Source organism: Cebus imitator, unplaced genomic scaffold, assembly GCF_001604975.1.
Source record: "Cebus imitator isolate Cc_AM_T3 unplaced genomic scaffold, Cebus_imitator-1.0 Scaffold162, whole genome shotgun sequence".
Lineage (NCBI taxonomy): Eukaryota > Metazoa > Chordata > Mammalia > Primates > Cebidae > Cebus > Cebus imitator.
This window is the reverse complement of record NW_016107477.1, coordinates 158,726-185,768: the sequence shown is the minus strand read 5'-3', so window position 1 is coordinate 185,768 and position 27,043 is coordinate 158,726. Positions and strand designations below refer to the sequence as shown.

The following is a 27,043-nucleotide window of genomic DNA, read 5'->3' as shown; positions in this document are numbered from 1 at the left end:
TGATCTAAGGTTGTTTTTTTTTTTTTTAACCCTGATAAAATTCATCATTAAAATTAGAGACCAAATTAAGAGAAACTTTCTTTTGTCATTTTCCAAAGGACGTCCAGGAATCTGGGTCCAGAGGCATGGAATTGATATGTAAGACCAAGAATTCTGGTAGAAATAGTGCTGGGGACACTGAACCCACGGAGCCATTTCTACCTTCCAAACCCTATCATGCCGTCATGAAATAGCTCAACAGTGGCAAGGATTCGTTAATTTCCAGTCTATTTTGAAATCATGTGGATTCCAAATTTCCTTGAAGGCTGTCTTTGGTTGCTCCACAACAACTGGGAAAGCATTAGAATTCAATCAAGAATGCCCATTGTAACTTTTGGGTGCTTCTCTCTGTGGAAACTAACCTAGGCTCCAGGAAGCCAGATATACAACAGGAACCCGGTAAATGTTTATTTAATAGCAAATGAACTATAGACTACCTAGGTATACTTAGGTTCATGCATCTTTTTGCAATAAGCCTTGTGGCACTGGATTGTGAAAACAAAATATTTTTCATAATTTTCTAAATGTAAGACTTCAGCTATTTGCATGTATAAATTACTAAGAGATTTTCACTCTAGTAGGTGATTTTATATGCTTTTATCTAAATTCATCATGATAATACAGATGTTGGACCAGCAGATATTATATTTAGAGGATGTGTATTGAATTCATCTTAGCCTTGTTTTTTCGTGATTATCCTCTTGGTCATCATTGCACTGCACTGTAAATACGAAATAAGTAAGTTACCTAAATGCACACAGAGGATAGAATATGATCGTATCAAGGGAATGGAATTTGCCTTTCAGATTACCTTCTCTGTGCCAGGCACTGTGCATATAGCAATTTAATTATCATTAAAAAGCTCATAGCAATTGGATGAAGTGAGTTCTAATTTATCTGTTTTTCTATATGGGGGAAATATTGCACATGCCTGAAGTCACATAGCAGGCAACTGATTTGAGGTTCAATCCTAGGTTAATCAAGTTTCAAAACTCACACAATTTTCACTGTCTGACAGAAAAAGCAACATTTAGACAAAAGGGCATATTTATCAAATGGAATTGGTTAAAGGGGTAAAAGAAACCTAAGGGACTAAAGGCATAAAATAAAAGATCGAAAATAGGGGAAATACAGAAGACAAATAGGGCACATGTTAAAGGAAATGTAGGGCTGGGAGCAGTGGCTCAAGCCTGTAATCCCAGCACTTTGGGAAGCCAAGGCAGGTGGATCACCTGAGGTCAGGAGTTTGAGACCAGCCTGGCCAACATAGTAAAACCCTGTCTCTACTAAAAATACAAAAATTAGCCAGGTGTGGTGGCATGTGCCTGTAATCACAGCTACTCTGGAGGCTGAGGCAGGAGAACTTGGGAGGCGGAGGTTGCAGTGAGCCGAGATCAAGCCACTGCATTCCAGCCTTGGCGACAGAGGAGACTATCTCAAAAAAAAAATAAAAAAGAAGAAAAAAGGAAATGTAGCTAAAGTCAAACAGGGGAGAAAGGCAGAAGCGGATTCCAGTAACTGAGTTATAGCACCCTAGTGCCTGAAGACTGAGCCACCTCACCTGGCTTAGTTCTTTACTCAAGATCATGGGGTTTTGGTTTTTGTTTGCTTGTTTTATTCTTTGGAGACAAGGTAGCACTTTGTTGCTCAGGCTGGAGTGCAGTTGTGCCATCAGGGCTCATTGAAGCTTCAACCTCCCTGGGCTCAGGTGATCCTCCCACCTCAACCTCCCAAGTACCTGGGACTACAAGCACATGCCACCATGCCGAGATAATTTTCTGTATTTTTTGTAAAGGTGAGGTTTCACCATATAAATGAGGCTGGTCCCGAACTCCTGAGCTCAAGCAATACTCCTGCATTCCAAAGTGCTGGTACTACAGCGCCCTGTGCCCAGCCAATCATGGATTTTTTTTTTTTTAAAGGCACTAGATTAATGGTCAAATGTATCCATCCCAGAAATTCACAATCTTTTTGTGAATTGTCCAACATATTATCTTTATTTTATTTTTGTATTTTTTTTATTTGAGACAGAGTCTCGCTCTATCACCAGGCTAGAGGGCAGTGGCGTGATCCCGGCTCACTGCAGCTTCCCTTTTCCGGTTTCAAGCAATTCTCCTGCCTCAGCCTCCCGAGTAGTTGGGACTACAGACATGCACCACCATGCCCAGCTAAGTTTTTGTACTTTTAGTAGAGACGGGGTTTCACCATGTTGGCCAGGATGGTCTCGATCTCTTGACCTTGTGATCCGCCCGCCTCGGCCTCCCAAAGTGCTGGGATTATAGGCGTGAGCCACCGCGCTTGGTCATTATCTTTATGTTTAACCTTAGCTGTCTTTGGTTTGTTGGGGGACCATGGTATGAAAGGGGGCAGTGATCAGGGAGTCGGGAGATTCTAATACTTGCAGAAGGCCACTTGCTGCCTGTGTTACCCTGGATAAGCCACCTTGCTTCTGGGTCTTGGCTTTTCCATTTCTAAAATGCCCACTATTCCAACCTATTACTGTTTTGTACATGTACATGAAATGTAGAAAACCCGAGTGAAATTGATATGTGCATATTAATTACACAACACTGTACAAAAAAATCATAATGACTGTTTCAACTAAAAGCTTCTGCGAGTAATATTTGTTCTAACACTGGAAGTGTAGAGAGGAAGGATTTGGGATGCATGAAGGATTCTAGAGATAATTTGGATATAGAGTTCAATCTGGCCTCGGTGGTGACTATAATGGTTTTGGAGATACTGGTTTATGTCCTTTCTACTCAGTGAAGAAATAAATCATTTTATGAGTTGTAATTGCATTTAACACCCTCTACAATAAAAATGAGGAATTTCACATGAAGTAATGACTTACTTGTGACTAGAGCTGGAGTCATTTTGACCAAGTTATTGAAGTTGACAGCAGAAGAAATATAAGCATCCAACAGTGAGTTGTTCCAAGTGGAAATGACCATGCTGTTTCCAGAAACATTTGGCAAGCAATCTGTGTGGGGAGAAAATAATACCGAAGGCAAAAATGAACAAATGACAATTTAGCCATCAATGTGTGCCCTGTGGAGTCATTGCAGCTAAGGGAGAGATTTCCTGATTTCAGAGTCATAAGTCCTCCTTCTGACTGCATGAAAATAAAGAAACATTGGCTTAATGTAAGCAGATCAGGGAATTTATGAGTCAGCACAAATAAAAATGCTGGCTAGGTGATAAATAATTGTTTCTATTTACTGTCTAGGTGCTCACTCTTTAACTTATATCAGAGTCGTAAATAATAAAATCTGAACAGTATAAATGCATTCAATTACCTGGACTTGACGTTTAAAGTACAATCACCATTCTACAATAAAGATTTTTGTAGGATCTATTATTAGATCCCCTTCTGTAGACTTCATGCTATTAAAGAAAATATCATAACCTCCCTCTTGCCAGCAGATAAAAATAAAATTATTTCTGACTTAAATCTCAGGTACTAAAATATTTTCAACTTTCAGATATTACCAGGACATTGCAAGGTACTTTAGAAAATTTTTGTTTTGGGGAAAGAGAGGCTTGTTTGGGGGCAAAAGAAAATGTATCCAGTTATTAATTTCAAGCATTGTGCAATTTGCTTTTTCTCAAATACAGATATTATAAAGTATAAAACAAATGTTGGCATACATTTAAAAAAAAACAGTTAAAAATTGTTCTTCTGTTGAACATAAATGTAGTGAATATTACAAACCATTGTGTCTTACATTAGCCATCATTACTGTATTTATTACTTTCAAAGTCACGATCACTGACCCTATCTGATATTTAATGTGTACTTATTAACCAGTTGGAGACTACAGCTACGATTTGCTATATCATTTTTTTTAAAACAGCTGATCCTTTTGCTCTTGTATTGTAAGAAAATTTTACCTCTACCATCCCAAATTCCTCGCTTCACACCATGACTAATTATAATCTCCTTGAGAGCAGAGATTATATCTGTCTTGTTCACAGCTATATCTCCAATCCCTTCTGCAAAATAGGTGTTCAATATACCTTCGTGGAGTAAATGCCTGGATTGAAGCAGGAACCTTTTTTCAACATGCTATGAAAGGGAACAGTGTAAGGAGAAGTTCAGCAACAGCATCAAGTGCCACAAGAGATAATATTATTTCAGCTCACCTTGGGAAAATCTCCTTCAGGTTCCTTGCACCTAGCCATGTGAAACTGCTATGCATGCTTGAGAGAGTAACAACTATTTAAAGTTTTCTATTCATGAGTGAGAAAATGAAACAAGCAAGGAAATCAGCATCTGAGTTAAGGTGTTTGGTACAGTGGTTAAGAGGCACTGGGTGATGCAATCTGAGTTCACATCCTAGGCCTGCCATTTTCTAGGTGTATGATGCTGGGCACATTGTTTGTTTGTTTATTGAGACAGAGTCTCACACTGTCGCCCTGGCTGGAGTGCAATGGCGTGATCTCGGTTCACTGCAACCTCTGCCTCCTGGGTGCAAGTGATTCTCCTGCCTCAGCCTCCCAATTACAGGTGCCCACCACCACACCTGGCTAATTTTTTATATTTATAGTAGAGACAGGATTTCACTGAGTTGGCCAGGCTGGACTTGAACTCCTGACCTCATGATCTGCCCCCCTCAGCCTCCCAAAGTGCTGGGATTAAAGGCATGAGCTACCGTGCTTGGCCACAATAATTTTTAACTGTGTTTAATTTCTAAGTGCTCCTATTTCACCACCTGTAAATTGGAAGACCCACCTCACAGGGTGTTGTGGGCATAATGAGTTAATATGTGTGAAGTGCTTGAAACAATACTGATCCTGACCCATGACAAGTACTGTCTAGGCCTTCACTGTTGGCTTTATTACTCTAAAGGAGCTAGCAAGCCGGCCTGGAGGACTAGAGGACCAGAGATTAAGTTCATGCTCTGCCACTAACTAGCTGTGAGTGGTAGTTTGACATCTCTAGCTTTTTGTCTTTGCATCTGTAAAATAAGGGTGTAGGCTACATGGAAGGGCTTCTGGATTTCAAATCCTGTAAAAATATATCTGGCCCTTTATTTCTTCTCTTCTAAAATAGAACTGTATAAGGTTGCTGCAGTGAATGTGTATGTATCACACAAATGCAAAGCAAGTATAGTTTTTAGTGTCCATATAGAGTATATTTGTTGCTATATTCACTACTAAAACATTTCAATATTAATTTCCAAATCTACTAAGTCCGAATTGCACCGCAAATGTAAAATTGAGTGGTCCTAAAATAAAATAAACCAACTACAAAATCGTTTTGATAGGATGGTTTGCCCACTGAGCAGCGGTTTTCTCTTCTTTCTCCTCTCAAACTTTTCCTGATATTTTCACTCAAGGAAGCATCAATTTTTGGAGTGAGAGACATCTTTCTTATTTCTCTTGGTGTCTCTGTAATTTAACACATTCCTATCTTTTTAGAAATTGGATTATTCATTTGTTTCCTTTTGTTCTAGAAATATGCTTAGCCTACTAACATATTTGCCTCAAATGGGTAAATTTAGTCCCAGGGTGGGAATATTTAGCAGACTGATAAAAGCTTTCATGAATCTGTAAATGCGGGAGATCCATAGAGAGTACATGGTTTTTGGGAAAAGGATAAAGTGAATACACTGTAGTAGAGTCGATGAATTGATGCTTATGTGGGCTCCCTTCACCTGCTTATCACTTGAGTGTAACTAGATGTTACACACACAGCAGGTGGGTTCGATCATCTGGTGGCTGATACTCTAATGACTGCAACCGAGGAGAATTTAACAAGGGGATTTTATTACTTGGAACCAGTAAGAAGGATACCAGGGATAGTTCTTAAATCAGTGCCTCCCAGAAAAATGGTGAGAACAGAGCTTGTATTGGGCTGGTTAGTTGAGTCATTGCCTGTAGAGGTGGAGTAAAGGTAGAGCAGGTGTAGTTCTGATCATGTTTCCAATATGTCACATGTTTAGAACATAGGAAGTAAACTCCTCCCTGAGCAGGGATTTAGTATGGTAATGAGTGGGGTTGGTCAAAGTTCATCTCCAACTTAGGCATCTCTGGATCCAACCAGTTGCTGCTTATTCCTGAGTTGAGCTTCACCCTGGAACTTTTTGAAACAACAAGAACTCAAGGTGCAGCAGTTGTAAGTGAATATTTTTTCACAGTGTGCACCCAAAAACTGGGGACCCTGGGCTACAGATAGAAAAAATTTACAAAACTGGAAAATATATATATTGGTGGAGTAAATGGCTGGATTGAAGCAGGAGCCTCTTTTCAACATGCTATGAATGGGAACAATTATATATATATATATTTGGGCTATATGCAATATATGATCATAACATTTTAGAACTGGAAAAGATCTTAAAGCTTACCTAGTCAAAATACAGTGATTTAAAACTAGTTCAGTGATGTGACAAGAAGGGTACTTCACCTTGTGCTATTCTTCTAAAATCTTATAACCCCAGTCTAATCGTGAAAAGAACATCAGATGAACCTAGATTGGGAGAATATTCTACAGGATGCCTAGCTGGTAGTTCTAAAGACTGCTAAGGTCATGAAAAACAAGGAAAGGCTGAAGAACTGTTGCAGACCAGACGAGACTGGGGAGACATGACAAATAAATGCAATGTGAGACTTTGCATTGTGTCTTGGAGGAGAAAGAGAACGTTAATGGAAAAAGTGGTGACATCCAAACATGCCTTAAGTTTAGTTAATAGTAATGCACAATATCAGCTTTTTAAATGTGGACAAGCATACCACTGTCTTGCAAGGTGTTAGCAATGGGAAGAATGAGCTAGAGGGGCATATGAGAGCATTTTGTACTCTCTGTGTGACTTTCCTATAAATCTAAAATTAGTCCAAAGTAAAAAGTTTATTCAAAAATAGCTAGACACTTTTGGGAGGCTAAGGCAGGAAGATCACTTGAGCCCAGGAGCACAAGAACAGCCTGGGCAATGTGGCAAGAACCTGTCTCAAAATTAAAAAATAGCTAGACAGTTCTAATGAAAATAATTACTCTTTTTTTGGTGGAACATTGCTCTAGTGCTGGCCTAGAGTATGTGAACATTTCAGAGGTCAAGCAAATGTATTAGTAAATATATAACTTCCTTGGATGGGAAATTTAACATGAGCATACTTAAATGTTCTACTATTATTAAGAATTTGTTTGCTTGCAAACTTTCCCCAGGAGTATTCATTTTAATTATTCTAAATACAAGTTTGCCAACAGTAGAATGAAATCCTGTAAATAACTTTTCATATTAAATATAGTATAGACTTTTCCAAAAAGATCAGTTTAGAAAGTTAAGCTGTTTTATTCTGAAACTGAAGGCAAAGAATGACAAGCCAATGACATATTTTGTCTGATCATTTCCTTTTCCATTTACTTAAGTGGTTTAAATTATTAGTTCTGAAAAGATCTATATGTCTTTATAAATTTCTTAGGACTCTCATTGAATTGTTTCTGTTTTTAACTGTGGAGAATAAGGCCATAACTTTTATTAATAGCAGATATATGGGAAAATATATTAGCTTGTTCCCCAAGAGTAAAGATAGTCATGTAATATTCAGGGTCATCCGTTACTTTTATTATGCTGCAGTTTGAATATAGTAGCAGCTAATAAATTAACTTGCTTAAATTCATGCTTGGCCTACTCATCACAAAGAAAAACTGGAATTTAGATCCAATGTAAAGGTTAGTTATGCAGATAAATTTGATTGATTCTCAAACAAATTATGAGAAGAAAATGAACCTTCAACTTACCCAATTTGACCTTGTCTCCAGTCATATTTGCAAAACAGGGAAGGTAGACAATGGTAGCTAATCTCTAGACAGGACTTTGGGCTGACTGTGGAAAGATTGAGGTTTGCATAAGGATATCTTGAATGGAATAAATAATTTGGTGGAGATGTTCTTATCCCTTTCACATCAGTCCATCCTGCAGAAGCAAGTACCGCCTTCTTAGGTATTCCAGAATCTGAGTCTGAATTGTTCTCCCTGGAACCCTCTCGAGCCATGACTATTGGTACACCTATCTGGAGTGAAGCAGGATGCCTTCCTTCCTTTCCAAACCTTTACCCCCACATCTCTCTCAAAGTCCCTAGCCATGACTCTCAGCTTATCAGACTACACAATTTACCGCCCCTTCCCTGCCACTGTCACTTTACCTCATTCTTTGAAGATTATAGTTCCTTGAGCTCTTTCTCTTAAACCATGCGAGAATTTGCCAAGAAATATGTAAAATTGTTGTTATATCGGATGTGTTGTGCATTTTTCTGTTCAATAAACATAAATGTAAAATCTCAGTAGAAAACAGAAACAAAAACTCTCACACTGTCATCTCTCCTTCATAGACGGGCGCAGGGTGAGGGTGAGGACATGTGTTTCCACATACTGCTTTTTTCTGTCTCTTCCTTTGCTGTTTGTTCAAGACGAAAGGCATGCTGTCAGCTCAGGACCTTTGCACTTGCTGTTTCTGTCTTCCTGGAAGGCTCTTCATCATCATCTTCACCTGACTGACCTCCTTCACCTCTTTCAGGTCTTTAAGTATTTCCTTCTCAGTGAGGTTTTCTAAACAGCTTTATTTCAAATTGCTCGCCCGCATTTCCAGTCTTCCTATTTCCCTCCACTATATTAGTTTTCTACAGCATTTATCACCAGGTAATGTAACATATATTTCAACTATGTTCTTGTTTGTAGTCTGCCTCTGAGGCAGATATATTTGTATATTTGTTCGCTGATATATCCACAGTGCCTAGAATGCCTGGCACAAAACAGATAGGAAGTGACATACAGCATGTCCTCCAATAACATCGTTCAGTTCAATGCTGTTTCATTATAGCATTGGTGAGAAAAAAAACAATTGTTTTTTCTATGGGTCATTTTGCTTAAAGTCGAAGTTTCCAAGAATCTTCACAATCTTAAGTGAGGACTTGCTGTATTCATAACTGTGTATTGAATTAATTAGCTTCATGAAGTAGGTACTATCTTTATTCTGATTGTACAGATAAGGAAACTAAATTTTGAACCATGAAGTAACCTGTCCAAGAAACACTGTCTTCTAAGAGGTATTGGTTGGACCCAAAACAGTACTGTTCTTAGGGCTCTGCACTGCTTTGTTTTCCTCTGTGCACTAAGTGGAGGAAATTTTGTCTCCTAACTTTGTTAAGGGGGTAGATAAGAAGCCAAAGAATATTACATTGATGGGCTTGAGCTGTTTCAGTGACTATTTGGCCAGCTACTATGATTTTTATTTAGACAATGAGAATCTGAAATGTATTTTCACAATGTAACCTGAATGTTGCGGAGGTACACAAGGTTCTGAGCGGGAAGCCTGCCCAGTCTGTTCAAGGAAGAGGGCGGGGAGGGAAGTGGGGGCAGGAGGGGCAGGGGTGGCAGCAGTGGTACAGAGAAGTAACATGCCCTTTGCACAAACCTATCAGGACAGATGCCAATTGGAGAAATTTTCATTTGGTTTTTCACTGACTTATTATGCTGAGAATGAAGTCTATGGTTGAGAAAACAATATAGGTTTTTGATTGTCCAAAAGAGGAAATTGTAATTTTAACTCACCATAACTACAGCTAAATGCATTGCAGCGTTCTTTTTTTCAGAGTTTTAATAATTTTTGACAGTGTGATGATAATTTTGATGAAATAAAATGTTAAATTCTAAACCACACTGATGAGTTGATTCTATATTCAATAGGTGCACTACGGTAAGCAGTTTACTAAACACCGGAAATAATGCAACATGGTTTGCCTATCATAGGCTGAAAATGTTACTATGATAGAAGACCAGTTTTGAAAAAAGTAGCTAAAAATGATTATAAACAGTTTGAGTCACAGAGAAAATAATTTGATGTAAGTAGAATTTGGTAGATATTCCTATCAAGCATTAATAACAGATTTAATTTGAATGACAGCTTCAAGTTAGAAAGTGTCACTCCTATAGAATGCAATGGTTCAGACATCCTGGAATGTCTTAGGTCTGGATACCATTCCAGCGTAGAAGAGTAATTGACAGGTATCAGCCCATATGATGGATGAAGAGATGTTCCATACTTTGAAAGTGTTCACATTTTTTAAAAAAAATGCCCAGAGGAAACTAATTTCAGTTTCAATAACATGCTGGTTCAAAGAGAATAAAATATTTTGAATATTAATATAAGAATACATGTTTCACTCTAGCGGATGAAATATTCTTTGCTCAAGGACAAAAGTAAAACCTTAAGGTCGGTCCTCCAGAAAAGAAGAAAACTCTCAAGTGTAGCTGAGTGTAAATGAGGTAGCCGAGCTTTGCAACTGAGAGAACAAAGAAAGGTAATCAAAGTTATCCCAGGTTTTTAGGAACTAGGGCTATGATAATATAATGGTCCCAGGCTTTTAGGAACTAGGGCTATGATAATATAATGGTCCCAGGTTTTTAGGAACTAGGGCTATGATAATATAATGGTATTTCTTGGTAATGGGGAAAGCAAGGAAGAGAGGGAATCTTTCCCTTGATGTACTAAACTTAAAATGATGCAAACTCTCTGATACAGGTGTTTTACCAGAAGGCAAATCACAGGACGTGAAAAAAGAGCAGTGTTGGTTTTGAGGAATATGAAGCAGGTTGGAAATAAGTAACAAAGGGCAAATCCATGATAGCTAAATGCAATGAGTAATTTTGGAGCAGGAAAAAATTGATATGCATTACTATAGACATTATTAAAACAACTGGTGAAATATAAATATGAACACATTAGATAATAGTATTATATTGTATTAATGTTAAATACTTAATTTTGGGATGGGGAATGTGGCTCACGCCTGTAATCCCAGCACTTTTGGAGGCCAGGGTGGGCAGATTACTTGAGGTCAGGAGTTCAACATGGTGAAACCCCATCTCTACTAAAAATACAAAAGTTAGCCAGACATGGTGGTACGTGCCTGTAATCCCAGCTACTTGGGAGGCTGAGGCAGGAGAATTGCTTGAACCTGGGAGGCAGATATTGCTGCAGTGAGCTGAGATTGTGCCACTACACTCCAGCCCAGGCAACACAGCAAGACTCCATCTCAAAAAAAATTTTTGACTCTTGTACTGTAGTCATGTAAAAGAGCATCTTTTTAAGGAAATACACACAGAGGTACTTAGGGGAAAGAAGCCTATCTGTAACTTACTCTTAAACGATGGCTGTGTGTGTGTGTGTGTGTGTGTGTGTGAGAGTGTGCGTGTGTATGTGTGTCTGGAGACAGTATGGATGTGTGAGCACAAATGATTAAGCTACTGAAGGCAAAATGTTAACAACTGGAAAATCTGGATAAAAGTAAATTGCACATAGGACTTCTTTTTACTATATTCATGCAAAATATAAGAAGATACCAAAAAGAAACCTCAAAAATATTCCCATGTAATCAGAAACAATATTTTAAAATCATACATTACATGGGACTATTTTGAGCTAGTAGCATTATTAAATAATAAATTTAAAATGTAACAAAGAAGCACGGGGCGTAGTGGCTCACGCCTGTAATCCTAGCACTTTGGGAGGCCGAGATGGGCGGATCATAAGGTCAGGAGTTCGAAACCAGCTTGACCAACATGGTGAAACGCTGTCTCTAGTACAAATACAAAAATTAGATGGGCATGGTGGTGCGTGCCTGTAATTCCAGCTACTCGGGAGGCTGAGGTAGGAGAATTGCTTGAAACTGGGAAGCAGAGGTTACAGTGAGCCGAGATCGAGCTACTGTACTCCAGCCTGGGTGACAGAGTGAGACTCCATCTCAAAACAAACAAACAAAAAACAAAACAAAAAGTAATAAAGAAACCAAAGAAATGCATAGAACTGAATATAAATAAAGTAACATGAAAAAAAAATACATTGAAAAGGAGAAAGCAGTCTTTAGGAGGAAATTTATAGCTCTTTAAAATCAATATGTCAGAACACAAGAAAGCTTATTACCAAGCCAGTAGGGAATTTACCTTTTTTTTTTCTTCTGGTTCTTCTGCCACGCTGTAAGTGAGAGTAAAGCCATGGAAGTGCCCCAACTTTCTGGATGTAGGATCAGAAAAGGGAGTTCCAGAAAGGTAGAAAGTACCAGGGAAGTCAGAAGAGGAATAAGCCCAGGAAAATGAGTCCCTAAAGTTGTTTATGAACTTCTAAGCTCCCCCTTGAGCTGCACATGCTGGATCTGAGCCTAATCAGCATATGAAAGATTTTGAGAATTGAACTAACAGATCAGGTCCTGGACTGGCCAATGCTTGGAGCATGTGAAACAGATCCAAGTAGCAATCTAAAACCACCAAACCACAGCATACAGAAAGTGTGTCAAAACTAGTGACAAGTACGTAACCTGATTGTCTATTAAAATTAAAATATCAACATTTTCCATAAGATTTAAACAAGACCCAGGGTATTATAACATAATATTTAAAATGTTCATGACACGATCCAAAATCAACCAGCATACAAAGACCCAGGAAATCTCAACTCAGGTGTGAAAAAAAATCAACAGATGGTAACACTGAGACGACGATGTTGGAATTAAGTAAAAAAGACTTAGACACTTAGACGGAACTGTTATAAAATTCTTCAACATGCAATTATGAACACTCAAATCAAAGAATAGAAAGTCTTAGTAAAGAAATAGAATATATAAAGAAAAATACAATGAAAAATTTTAAAACTGAAAAATACAAGTGAAACAAAACAACTCACTGGACAGGCTAAATGGCAGAATGGAGATGGCAAAAGAACAAGTCCATACATTATAGAGAATCAGTAGAGACTATTTCATCTGGACAACACAGAGAAAATATTTTAAAGAATGAAAAGACTTATAGTCCTATTACATAATTAAAAAAAAAAAAAAAACTCAACATTCCTGTCATTGGAGTCTCAAAAAAGGAGAAACAGTACGCTGCTGGAAAAAAGTGAAGAAACAATATCTGAAAGCTTCCCAAATTTAGAGAAAGATATAAATAAACCTACATATTTAAGAAACTCAGCAATCCCCAAACAGTATAAGCAGTGAAATCCATACTCAGAAAACACCATATGAAAATGCTGAAAACTAAAGACAAAGAAAAAATCTGGGAGGAAATAATTACATGAACAGGAATAATTTTTGTTTTAAAATTATATTAGATTTTCGGAAGAGTTGTCAAGGTAACAGAGTGTTTCCCGAAACTATTCACCCAGTTTCCTCTGATGTTAACCCAAAAGACCACGAGAAAATTTGAATGGCCAGGTTCCAGAGGAAGAAGAAACAACAGGGTCTGGTGCCCAGAGTCAACCAGATGCCCCACCAATTCAGATCTGTAGGATAAGGATCCTTCCACATGGCCAACTCCATTCTCATGCAGCAATTCCTTCACAAGCACAAGACAAGCTTGTCCTGATGCCCCTTGTCCTGGCAGATGTTCAGGACCTTCCTTTGGTTTTACCCCTCCACCTAAATGGCCCATACTTTCTGGGCTCTCACTGTGCAGACCCCTTCCTGTAAACCCCAAGGCCCTACAGGTGCTAGATGCCACTGTTCTCACAACCCCATCTCACGTCCACTTTTGCAGAGCCTGAGGTATTCCAAGCTCTTTCATTCACGCTGCTCCTGTCTTGAAATACTATTTCTTCGCCCTCTCTGCCTATCTCTCCCTCATCTTTCAGTTCTTAAATGTATGCCTTTGGAGACGCTTTGACTGATTTCCCCGGGCAAAATTAATTCCTCCTGTTCCTCTTTTTCATCACATTCTGTGCTTTTTAACTTTCTATAAAAGCACTTATTGCAATGTGCAATTGTATAATGATGTGATTATTTGTTGAAGTGCACATCAGTATCTCCCTGTCATCATGGATTGGATCTGTTTTTTGTTAATTTACTGTATCCAGTGTTCTCAGAGTCGACGGGGGAGGGTGCTTATGGCATTGGGTGGGACACTTTTCCTTGGGCAGGTATATTAGATTTTGCTCAGAAACAAAGCAAAAAACCCAACCTCCCAGTGGCTTATAAAACAAACATTTACTTCTCACTCATGGGTGTGTGGGTGAGCTGTCTACTGCCTAGGCTTGGGTGGGCTCAGGTTTTTGGTTGGCTTCATTCTCAGGTATGTTTGTCATTCAAGGGCCCAAGCTGAAGAGGAGGTTGTGGCCTAAGCATGTTCGTGTCCTGCTGGATGTCACAGCAGAGGAGGCACAGAACACAGGCTGCTTCTCAAAGCCTCTGCTCAGACCTGGCCCACTCCTCTGCTGGTATCCTGCTGTTTCAAAACCAGCCAGAGGGCCCAAGGTCAACATGAGGGAGAAATCAACGTCCCCCGCCTATGAGACATAAAGTTTCCAAACAGTCCCTTACCAGGCTGCTGTGTAACCACATGAGACCCTGGCACCCGGGACTACACATCACGGGCCCCATGACTTGGGCCTCAGAATTCTTAGAAACAGATTCCATGCAGGAGGACATGGGTGTCCCAGTTGAGGAACAACATGCTCCGAATGTTACCCAGGGGAGTTGTCCGAAGAGGAGGAAAACTTTATCAAGGACCTCAGGTCAGTGCGTGTCAGGAAAGCTCTGATGCCCGGTTGACTCCACAGTGTACTTTTGCAAAGCCCCTTAGTATCAAGTTCAAGGTTGCCACTCTGTCAGCTGATGTTTACTGAAAGACTCCTGGGTGCTAGGAGGAGCACTTTTGGGTGGCGACACAGGCGAGAAGCCAGGCCTGGGTCAGGCCGTTCCTTTGTGGTTCCCCATCCCTCCCTCCTCATTCCCGCAGAGTTGTCCCTTTAATTTAGACTCATCTCCACAACCCCTGTGAACCAGCAAGGGACAGTCAGGCACAGCCCAGGTGACATGGAACATGAAACAAATGAGAGAAGAGGTTTCATTGATACAAAACCAGGATGTCAGGAACCGTCGCTCGCTTGAGAAATGCATTCTAGTGCTTTAGGACTCTTGTGAATTATGTTATCGGGTTAGTTGAAACGTGGGAAGACTTTTCCTAGCCATATGTGAAAAGATTGTCTTTACACAGTAGGCAGACCAAAAATACACGCAGAATGAGTGGGAAAGCCCATATGTGGTATGGGAGGACCGGGAGCTCCGGCAGCCGTTGCGCCATGACTGGGTGCTGGCCGTGTCCACACACTGTGCTAACTGCAGCGGCTGCTTTACTGCTTGGTGAAGCAACTATGATAGAGTACTATTATTATCCCCCGGTAAACACACAACATACACAGCATCGAAATGCAACTCTCAGAGCTACGCAGACAAGAAAGCGAGCGAGTACAGGGGATCCTGTCTGATGGTGTGAACTTTGGCTGCAGACGACTTGGTTCTTGTCCTGTCCAGGCCACTGGAACCCACTATCTGTGGGCTCAGGTCATTTACCATCACGGAGTTAATACCTGAACTGAGCACTTAGCTGGGCGTTATTTCACTTAATCCTTACAACTGCTTAATTAGATGCTTTTCATAGCTCTGCTCCAGCTGAGGTTTAGAAAAGTTAAACGCTTTAACCAATATTTGAACTGGGTATGTCTGACTCTACAACTGGTCTCTTCCATTCTATTTCTTTCATATAAGCCGCATCTTGGGTGCTTTTGCGAACATCAAAAAAAGATGTGTATTAAGGCACCTTGGGGAACGTTAAACCAAAGTCGATTAATATTACAATATCAAGTGAGGTCATATGGAATTTCCTTTAGAAAATGAATACAGCCAATCATCATATCATTTCCCAAATGTTTACGTAGGTGCCTGTTGCAAGCATTATCTTATGTCCTCTTCACACAAGCCCGGGAGGAAGATTCTGCTCTAATTTTTAGATATGAAATTACGCGTTTGGGTGAAACGCTGTTCGCGTGTGAGGAAAAGCAACATGAGCGACTGAAGGCGGCGCGGCATTGCCGTCCAGCCTCCTGCATTCCGGTGAGCCGAAAACGCGGGAGCGGGAGGGACTTCCCAGCTCCCGACGCCAGGCACCGGCACAGCCGCCGCGTCAGAGGGAAGGCGACGTGGTTCAGCAGCAACGGAGCCATTACTAGTGCTGAGCAGGGATGTAAGGACAGAGCCGAATTATCCGAGCTCTCCGAATTGAGTCCAGGGTCTAGTCTGCCACGGAGGGGTCGCCGCCTCCAGCCCCCGGGGCTTTTCCTGGGTAGTGTCTGGGCAAGGACCTGGCTAGCTCCAGAGACCTATGGATGGTCCCTTTCTGCTGGGCGACTGGGGCTGCGCTTTACACTACAAATTAAAGACGTCACTTTTTTCATTTGTTCTGCAAACGTTTATTGTGCGCCGTTCACACCCCCCCACAAACTCAATGTGCCGGCGACAAGAGGCAAGACCGTAGGCCCGCCGGTACGCGCTGAGAACGAAGGTGCCCCGGGCGCCCGCCCCGAGCCGCAGCGGAGTCACGCAGCCTCTGCGCCCGGCTTGCGCGCGCCCGGGGGCGGCTCTGGCCCACGCACATGCACACGCACGGGAACGCCGGCTCCCGCGTCCCCGGCGCTCCTACGGCTCCGGGCGCGGGAGGGAGCCCAAGAGTCTGGGCGGGAGGGATCTCGATGTGGGGCGGGTGCCCGCGAGGCTCGCGCTTAAATTCCCTGGCACCTGAAGTCCCGCCCTTTGCCCCGCCCACTCTTTCTCCCGCGCGCGGGCTCCGCGCGCCCCAAGAGGCGCGCGTGCGCGCGCGTGCGCAGGCCAGGGCCCTCCGGGGGCGGCCCCGTAGTCTCCAAAGAAAGCGTCGGCAAAGGCCCGGATTAACCCTTTCTCTGCTCGCCTACTTAGAGGCCCGGTCGGGTTCCGTGCCTGCGCAAGCCGGCGGCGCGCCTTCCCCCCAGCCCGCACCGCGCATGCACGGGAAGGGGGGGGCGGTGGGGGTGTTCGGGGCCGGCTAGACATTCTGTGCTCGTGCAGGAGGAGGGCTGCTGCCATCAGGGACGTGCACGATTCCCCCACCCCGCCCCCTCCCCAAACTCCAAAAAAAAATCCAAAACACACTGCCACCCACTGTGCCCCCGCGCCCCGAGTCCATCCTGTCCCGGCCTGCGTTTGTTAGCGAGCGCGGGGAACCCACGGCAGTGTCTGTGGCTGTGCCAGGCTGCAGGTAAGCGCGGGCCAGGGTGCGGAGGGGGCCGGGGCCGTCCGCTAGGCGGGCGCGGGGGCGGCCGGCGGCTGGCGAGGCGGCCCGGAAGACGCGCGTTCTCGCCGAGCTCTGGAGCACCAGCCAGCTCCAGGATGTACGGCGGCCGCCAGCGGCGCGGCGCGGTGCGAGCGGGGAAGGGCGTGGGCTGGGGCTGGGCTTGGGGCCGGGGAGCCCTGGGGGCCGTGCGGGCAGGCGAGCGGGCCCGGGGAGCGGCCTGGCGGCGGCCCCGCGCGCGCGCTCGCAGAGCCTCGGCGGCCGAGTTCATGGCCGCCCCTGCTCGCACCGCCGCAGTGCACCGCCGGCCTGAACCCGGCGCCGAGCACGGCCCGCCGGGCGCCGCCCCTCCGAGCCGCGGGCCCCACCGCGCCGCCCCCAGCCGCCGGCGGAGGAGGGGGCCGGGACCCCAGCGCATGCACCCCCTTGTGCGCCCGCGGAGTTCGGGTTCGCCGGCCGCGCGCCGCCCCCGCCCCCGGCCGCGGGAGGGCGGGGGAAGGCCCGGCGCGAGCTGGCCGGGGAGTGCGCGGGGCGCGAGCTCCGGGCTCGCGGGCGGAGCGGGGCGCGGCGCGGCGCGGCGCGGGGCTGCGGAGCCGGCCGCACGCCCGCTCCCGCTCGTCGCGCCGCCGGGGCCGCCGCGGGCCGCAGTCCCTCCCTGCGCGCTCTGAGCCGCGGTCCTCAGCTTGCGCTTGACGACGTCTGATTATGAAAGGGAAAGTGGCCCTTTCACCACCTGGCTCCCAAGCTGGGAGCTTTTGTCTGGGAAGGAATGCAAACGACCTCCTCCACTCCCTCACCTCCCGGGCCCAAAGAAATTGAGAGCGAGGGCTTGATAGCTACGCCTTGAGGGCTGCTTGGGTCTTGCGTTTGGCTCCCTGCTTCCTCCCTACTCCGAAGTTGCAAGCTTGCAACAAGGAAGTCGTGCAGCCGCCATTGTCGGGCTGCCCGGGGCAGGGGAGGCGGCTGCAGCTGCTTATGTAAGTTTTTGGCTTTTCGAGAAGCCCCTGCTCGCTGCACTGTAACGCGGCTCGGAGCGCCCGCAGTTGGGAGAGCAATTAGGAAGGGACAGCCTTATAGAGCTGGTGTTGTGGCTACGTCTTTTCCTATGCATGCCTACACAGATGCTGGCAACAGCTATCTTCCAGTTTTGACTCACCTGAACTTAGCAATTGGAACATCTCAATGGCAAGGGGGGCGGGGCAGATAGGAGGCGGCGATGTATGCACATGATCTCCCTACCAGGTCTCATCATAGATCTTGGGGGGGTGGGGGTGGCCAAGCACACACTAACCCAAAAACAAAACAAAACAAAACACAACAACAGCACATTGATATGTTGTCATAGCTACAATTGGCCACTCCTCTCCCTGGTCCCGTGCACTTTTATCCCATAAACCCTAGGGCGAGTTAGTGACAACAGTAGGAAGTGACACCGTAGGAAGGTTTTTGCCTGGGCTACCTACTCTCTCTGGGTGACTACAGGCCTGGGTGCTTCTAGGGAATAGGGAGGCAGAGACACATAGAATGATCAAGTCAGAAGCATCTTTTGGAATAATGTTGCCTAATCTCACACTTTGGATGAAACATCCTGCTTTTATGCTGGGCAGCTCTGTGCGTTCACTTTTCTTTAGAAGGAGCTTTTTATGAGTTTCAAGGTATTGGTCTCCAGGTTGGAGTCTTGTTCCATGGTTTTTGTGTTAAAACTATTACAGCCCAGTCCTTTGCTCCTACCACACCAAACTTGGGTGGTTACTGTTCTGTAGAGGAAACTTTTTGTTTTTCAGGATATGGGTCTGCAGGATGGAGTTCTTCCAGTAAGAGTTAAAAGTCATAAAAAGTTAAAATTCTTTCACCTTCTCTATGGATAGAGGTACAAACACTTGGATTTCTCAAATGCAGTCTTAAAGACAAGTGTGTATAAATACATCACACAGGTGCAGAAAGAAAAAGCAATCATTGTTCCCTCTCCTCCCATGTTACCAATTGGGTTTATGTACATCTATAGCTTTATTCATAAAGCTGTATACTTTATGTTTGTATGAGTCTAGAGAAAAATGTAGAGGGCTACATACCCAGCGGGAAATGGGATGGGTGTGGGGAGTACGGTACACTTGTTTTTTTCTGTATCTGTGTAGCCATTAACATCTGTACAAATACGGACATGGGCCAGTGTGTGAGGAGAAATTCCTTCCAGTTCCGAGGGCAGCCCATTTATGCCCAAGTGCTACACCTTTTACCTGTTCCAGTCTGTATCTGTTCAGAACTGAGCTTCATATGCCAGCCACCTGCCCCTCTCTTCCCAACCTGAAAATGCACAAGAGAGGGAACAAGAAAGTTTATTTTTAAAAATCAATTCTTGAAAACATTATTGGTTTAGGATTTGGGATACAGGAAGATCCTACCTCATTCTTGTTTGTCCTTTCCTCTGTAGGTCTGGCGTGCTCCTGATCAGAGTTACTCTGATCTGAAGATTTTGGTGTTTAAGGCATTAAGATAAAAGCCTGAGTTGTTCATGGTAACTATAACTTTGGATATTAAATCTTGATGAAATGACTTAGCATTTGCTTTAAAATTTATATTCCAATTCTGATTGTGCATGAACACGTCTATTTGGGGGAAACTACTTTGCTGAATAAAAGTAAAACAATATTTTTAAAAAGGAAACATAGAGAATGCTTTAAGATGATCAGATTTTTAACATGATAACAGAGGTCTTTCATGCAAGTTCCAAATTTTTGCTTATGAAATACTCTCAGCACTGATTGAGTACATATATCTGGTGTTGATGGCACTTTTATCTGGATGGTGGTAGATTGGCATCCAGAGAGAACAAAGCCACTCATCCCTGTCTTCCCAAATGTCATCTGATTCTCTTAAGGTCAGATTAAACCTTAACTTTAATTTAGAAGTGGCCCAAAACTAGAAGACAACACTCAATGGGACATTTTGGCAGTAATGTTTCTCTTTAGTTTTGCAATAGTGATTTGTCCCTTCTGTCAGGGAGGTATAACACAGTTCATTATTTTGCTGAATCCTCCATAGAGTAGAGGGAGTAAGAGTTGGTGCAACATAGAGGACTAGAAGATCCTTCCCTTGACCCTGTTTCTTAAACATTGAGTTTAAGTTATTTGATATTCTCTAGTTGTCAAGAAGCACCAGTTTTGCAACCAGATTATCTGCATTGAAGTCCCAGCTCTTCACTAAATAGCTGTAGAACATTGGGCAGATTTCTAACTTTGTCTATAAAATGGGGATAGTGATAGGTAACTCATGAGGTTATCTGACTATTAATTAAAACATATAAAGCATGTAGAACAATGCCTGGGATGTAACTAGGCAAATGTTTAATAAATTGAAGATGAATAGAAATAACAGTATGGCAATCTTTGAGTTGGGATCAGTCTTTTCTACCCATATTTAAGGACCACTCTTAACATTGACTTTCTGAAATTGTTAGATTCCATAGATTGACCAGAAAATGAAAAATGTGACCCTGTTCTCTGTATGGAAAAGTACTATTCATAAATACTAAAATTTCTTTTTTTTTTGTAGGAGTTTTTCATCAGTATGTCTGAAACCATTAAATATAATGATGATGATCATAAAACTCTGTTTCTGAAAACACTAAATGAACAACGCCTGGAAGGAGAGTTTTGTGATATTGCTATTGTGGTTGAGGATGTGAAATTCAGAGCGCATAGATGTGTTCTTGCCGCCTGCAGCACCTACTTTAAAAAGCTTTTCAAGAAGCTTGAGGTTGATAGTTCTTCAGTCATAGAAATAGATTTTCTTCGTTCTGATATATTCGAAGAGGTCCTGAACTACATGTACACAGCAAAGATTTCTGTGAAAAAGGAAGATGTTAACTTAATGATGTCATCAGGTCAGATTCTTGGTATCCGATTTTTGGATAAACTGTGTTCTCAAAAGCGCGATGTATCCAGTCCCGATGAAAACAATGGTCAGTCCAAAAGTAAGTATTGTCTCAAAATAAATCGCCCCATTGGTGATGCTGCTGACACCCAGGATGATGACGTAGAGGAAATCGGGGATCAGGATGACAGTCCTTCTGATGACACAGTAGAAGGCACCCCCCCAAGTCAGGAGGACGGCAAGTCACCCACCACAACGCTCAGGGTTCAGGAAGCGATCCTGAAAGAGCTGGGGAGTGAAGAAGTTCGGAAGGTCAATTGCTACGGCCAAGAAGTAGAATCCATGGAGACCCCAGAATCAAAAGACTTGGGGTCCCAGACCCCTCAAGCCTTAACATTTAATGATGGGATGAGTGAAGTGAAAGATGAACAGACACCAGGCTGGACAACGGCCGCCAGTGACATGAAGTTTGAATATTTGCTTTATGGTCACCATCGGGAGCAGATTGCCTGCCAGGCATGTGGGAAGACGTTTTCTGATGAAGGCAGATTGAGGAAGCATGAGAAACTCCACACAGCAGACAGACCGTTTGTTTGTGAAATGTGCACAAAAGGTTTCACCACGCAGGCCCACCTGAAAGAACACCTAAAAATCCACACGGGCTATAAGCCCTATAGCTGTGAGGTGTGTGGAAAGTCATTTATCCGCGCCCCAGACTTAAAGAAGCACGAGAGAGTTCACAGTAATGAAAGACCATTTGCGTGCCACATGTGCGACAAAGCCTTCAAACATAAGTCTCACCTCAAGGATCATGAAAGAAGACACAGAGGGGAAAAGCCTTTTGTGTGTGGCTCCTGCACCAAGGCATTTGCCAAGGCATCTGACCTGAAAAGGCATGAGAACAATATGCACAGTGAAAGGAAGCAGGTTACCCCCAGTGCCATCCAGAGCGAGACAGAACAGTTGCAGGCGGCAGCAATGGCCGCAGAAGCAGAGCAGCAGCTGGAAACGATAGCCTGTAGCTAGAGGCGGTGGGGCAGGGACACTTCGCCTGGGAAGTGGAGACTGACATGATGTGGATCGTAATGAATGCCAGTTACTATATTTTTGTGGACATGTATGGAACATTGTACTCACTGGACTTCAGGCAGTGCTTGGTTAGGTGTTTTTAAGACTTTTCAAGGAAATGATGTTCCTCGGTTCTGAGCAAACCGTTTCACTGTCCTGTCTGGTGTCTAGTATTAATGTTGCCAGTAAGCGCCCCCTCCCTCTTTTTGATGATTTTAATTTGAGAACTCCTATGTCCAGTTTAGAAGTGAGAGACTTCCATTTTTTATTTCTCTACACTCACCACCCTAGTGGGTGCCCTGCACAGAATAATAATTAGGTAAATTGATTTCCTAATCATCATAATTCTATGTGACTTATGGTCAAAAGAGCAGTTTTAATAACTTAATAAAAGTACTTCAGATAGACGCAGAAAATTGGGGAGTGGTTGACCAAGAACACTGCACAAATATAAAAACAAGGTCTGGGAATGCAGAATGGCATTAGATTTATATTTGGTTTGTTAATTTTATATCACTGTCTTTCACTGTTTTTGTGGACAAATAATGGTTGCTTTGCTGGAGTGTTTCTTCCTCGATTTTGATTGCCCTGTACCTACCCCAGAAGCTATAGTCACACATCCTGAAGGCCGAGCAAACCTACCAGGATGGTGGGGGGTCTTGGGGCCAAGCTCTTAGGTTCCTCTTATTTGGGGCAGTGCCACTGTGCACCAGCTGGGATTTGTGAGTGGACCCATGGTAAGAAGAGTAGAAAAGGCTCTCAGAGATAAGGTTTTATATGTGTAACAATCCCAAGATTTCCTAGATTAAAAGATTTCTTAATTGATTTTGAGATTGGATTTTTCTTTGGAATCAAAATTAGGACAAGAACAGATACACTTCTTCAGATACATTTGTGAAACTTCACAGAATGTCATCAAGCTTTGGGGCTTCTGGTGCACATGATTTATCCATAAAGGAGATGCAGTATGCTTACTTAAATTAATAAATTTAAAATCTTTTTAAGTGTGTAAATAATAGTGTTGGTCTTAAGTATTTCAAGTAAAAGTAGACAGCTGCACTTTTTTTGCACATTGGATTAAAATAACTTCCATCAGCAACAAACATCAGACTGTTTTTAACAAATATTAAAGATTGTCAGACCAAATGTTTTCTGTTTTTGAAGTATATTTCATCGCTGGTTACAGTTTTAAACAGAAGTTGATGCCTTTTCATAGCCGTGAATGAGAATTATAAGCTCTGTTCCAGTTTTGGTATAGTAAATGTTCTTTTAACCATCTTTAGGACTATATTGAATTGCCAACAATAGTTTGAATTATGTTCTGTAAAAAAGTATTAGTCAATTATTTTACAATATGTAGAATTGTAGAAAATGTCAATTTTTCAAATTCATTTTTCATTGCTAGGATTTCTTTTAAAAATACATTAAAGTAATTTTATTTCATAGCTTGTTGCATTAACACCTGTAATTCTATTGTGAGAGAAATTTTGTTTTTTTAATTGGTGTGTATGTTATGCCCAAGATGTTAGGATGGAGATGCTACCTTTTTAATATTTTTATTTATTGGTAAAATGTTCTAAAAGTAATTCTGTCACTGTGTTTTTATGCTATTTATAGAAGGGGAACTGATTGCTGTTCCCAGGCTGTTTTAACCAAAGCAAAGGAAAAATTATTGAACATCTTGTCGATAGCTACTTCAACAAACCATATTTTAGGCCTTCATTTTTTGTATATAAAAGAAAATATACTTCTGTCATTCCTCTTTTCATTTTTTTTTTCATAGCAACCTTCCACATACCTCGATTTCTACCAAAATATGTTTTCTATGCTGCCTTTATCCTGGCTTTACAGAGTTGAAGTTAAACAAGTGATATTAACCTCCATTGAAACCACATAATTATGGTGGTAACCCCCAAAAAGAAAGATTAATTTTGAGCACTCTATTTAAATGATGCAAATATGTATCATTTAGCCTGTTTTGCATGAGAAATGTATTTGTGTTATTTCTACCACTGGTACTGGGTTCATATGTATGTTAGGGCACCTGTTTCCTTTGTATTTTTTTGGTGGCAGCAGAATCCTAACATGGCAGCTCTCCTGTCTCCTGGGTCCTGGTCAGTAACACTGCCTCTCTACGCATAATGAAGCCATTGTGTTAGCGTCTTCAAGGTTATATCCAACACCCTAGGGAGTTAATTCTGAAATGTGGCTACTCAATCTGTAATGTAGGAGAAAGGTCAAATATGAATGTTAACATTACTCCCTTTTCATTACTTACAAATCATTGACTTTTTTCTGTTTTTATAGAGAATGCCACAAACTTGATGTTAACTTTTGTGCTTAATTTGCATTGTATTGGCACTGATTGAGGAAGAGAATTTTAGGAAGTTTAAATGTAAAGTAATTTGCCAGCTATTAACTTGAGCGCTAATGTAGCATTGTTAGAAAGTGCAGAGGTCGCCATCAAGTGAGGTTGATATTAACAAATTCCTCCTATAATTGTTAGGAAGAAAAGATTGAGATGAGGAAAAATGATGCAAATGTATGTAGTTTTCAACTTAATGTGTTATTTTGTGTAAAGTTATCTGTAAGTCATTTGGAAGGTGGGATTCATTGTCGTAGTAATGCTATTAGTGGTGATTTGTTCTCAGAGTAGCAAGCCTACAGTGCAACTGTAGTAGAGCTGGCACATGATAAGGATTGTGGTGTAGGGTTGAGTCCTAGACAGAAGCAGAGAGCTGCTCCAGGAGAGAGAATGGAAAGCTCTCTCACTTTCCTTCGAAGTCTGTCTCCATTTTTGCCTACCTTCTTGTAACTGGAGCTCTATCCCCCAGGAACTATTTACAATAGGGTTCCCAAAGTTACTTTGGGAGGCCGAGGCGGGTGGATCACGAGGTCAAGAGATCGAGACCATCCTGGTCAACATGGTGAAACCCCGTCTCTACTAAAAATACAAAAAATCAGCTGGGCATGGTGGCGCATGCCTGTAATCCCAGCTGCTCAGGAGGCTGAGGCAGGAGAATTGCCTGAACCCAGGAGGCAGAGGTTGCAGTGAGCCGAGATCGCGCCATTGCACTCCAGCCTGGGCAACAAGAGCGAAACTCCGTCTCATAAATAAATAAATAAATAAATAAATAAATAAATAAAAAACAATAGGGTTAATCCTGCTTCTACTTCAGGTATGTAAAGATAGCGTGTTGCCAATTCAACTTGTGTTGAGCATCATGTGCGAGGCACTGGGCTGGACCCTGGAGAAGCAGTTTGGTCTCTGGCTATTAGAGTGAGTGTGCCACTTCCCAGTTTGGTCTTACATGTTCTTTTTGAAAATGAGCAAGCATTTTCCTATCACCTGTTATCCATGATTCCTTAAAGGTTGCCATACTGATCTCATCTCAGGGGTCCTGGGTTTAATTTATCTGGATTGTGACCGATTTTAGCAGTTGAGTTTTTTCATGATCTCTTCAAAAGGTGTTACCACTTACTAATATTCATTTAAATCTTTTCAGTATAAGGAGGAGGTGTGGTTTAGTGGAAAGACTTTACAAGACAAACTTACATTTGGATTCTGACTCTGCCTCTCAGTAACTGTAAATTCGGACAAGATGTCTGTAAGCTTCGATTCATTTGTGGCTCTGTCTTACAAACTTGCATATTCCTCTAAACCTTGTATTTGGTTTTGTAATCTCCCATTGTACATTTTAAAGTAGATCATTGGAATGTAGTTTGTGTAAACACTGGCCTCTTTGGATGGCTCCCTGCTCTTTGGGAACATCTGTGATGGCAGAACCAGAATTGCAATCTTGAGAGCTGGCTTTTGAATCTCATACATGAAATCATACATTAATATATTTTTATAGCATGCTTTTCTAAAATTGGGTGCATTTCAGGCTGCACCCAACTGTTCCCTTTCTAGTTAATTCCAAGATGATCTGTTGCTTTCTCACCAAAGGGGCCTAGACTACATCCATTAATTCCAATTTTTTTCATTTTAGTTGCAGAATAACTGTTTGCTGAGTCACTTTGCTCTTCTTTGGGGGATATTTCTACTAATCTTACACAGAAGTACTTTTTATAGCCTAAGATTAAAGTATATCAGTCAACAAATCATTGAATGCCTTATATGTGCCTGTCATTGGACTATGTGCTGGGAATGCAACAGCGAGTGAGACCAGCACCGTTCCTGCCCTCTTGGAGTTGTCCAGTATGGGATGCTTATCTTTCCAAATTTACAGCATTTTACAAGGATTTACAAATAATTTAATGATCACAAATGGACAAACTACTTTAAAAAAAAAATCTGCCATGTTGTGTATTTTAATCCAGTTCATGGTACATACTTTAGAAAGTAAGAATTTTAATAAATTGTCATGGGTTAGTGGTTAGTGGTGCCAATCTAAACATTCTTAAATGACTTTTGGGAATGTATACTGAGAAAATATATCTATTAATTATTGCCATTTCCATAGAATAATTCTTATTTTTCCTAACTGATACTGAATTTCAAGAAGAGGAATGGTAATATGAGGCTAAGATATATTTCTTGAAAATAATAGATGCTGGCATCAAGAAAGCTACTGATGCAAAGAAAATGAGAGTAAAGAATGGTAGCCTGGGCTTCCAGTGACTTTGGGCAAAAATGGTAATAAGGTTTTAAGGGAGGAAGCACCATAGCAAATAGAGTACGCTCAGTAGTGGCTGAGTCAGCAGATGTTCCCTTAGTGCCCACTGACCAGTTAAGGTTGACAGTCTTGATAGGATAAAAAATAAGCTAATAGAAATCTGAAAAGAAAAAAATATTTCTTCCAATAGTTTTAGATCATGTGCTGCTTGTCATGTTGATGGAATTTTGAGAAAGCATTCTGTTATTAAACTTAATTGGAATGGACTAATTTTCTGTGTTCAGCCGGAAGGCTAGAAGCTTCCTATGGTCATTGCTTTTTCTTTTCTAGTGTCTTTGAACTTCAGTCA

General features: G+C 42.1%; 1 protein-coding gene across 4 annotated transcripts; it reads left to right on the top strand.

Moving 5' to 3' along the window:
- Nucleotides 1-16,876: 16,876 nt before the first annotated feature.
- Nucleotides 16,877-23,520, top strand: ZBTB14 (zinc finger and BTB domain containing 14). Of its 4 annotated transcripts, XM_017543872.2 has the most exons (4): nucleotides 17,178-17,262; nucleotides 18,919-18,948; nucleotides 19,566-19,649; nucleotides 20,687-23,518. In XM_017543872.2, the coding sequence occupies exons 3-4, from the start codon at nucleotides 19,647-19,649 to the stop codon at nucleotides 22,031-22,033; spliced, it is 1,350 nt and encodes a 449-aa protein (XP_017399361.1). In that variant the 5' UTR covers nucleotides 17,178-17,262; nucleotides 18,919-18,948; nucleotides 19,566-19,646; the 3' UTR covers nucleotides 22,034-23,518. The 4 variants fall into 4 exon arrangements, with proteins under 4 accessions (XP_017399359.1, XP_037599923.1, XP_017399361.1 ...); XM_017543870.2 differs by lacking the exons at nucleotides 17,178-17,262; nucleotides 18,919-18,948 and adding an exon at nucleotides 16,877-17,101; XM_037743995.1 differs by lacking the exon at nucleotides 18,919-18,948 and having other exon boundaries at nucleotides 17,174-17,262.
- The last annotated feature ends 3,523 nt before the right edge of the window (nucleotides 23,521-27,043 follow it).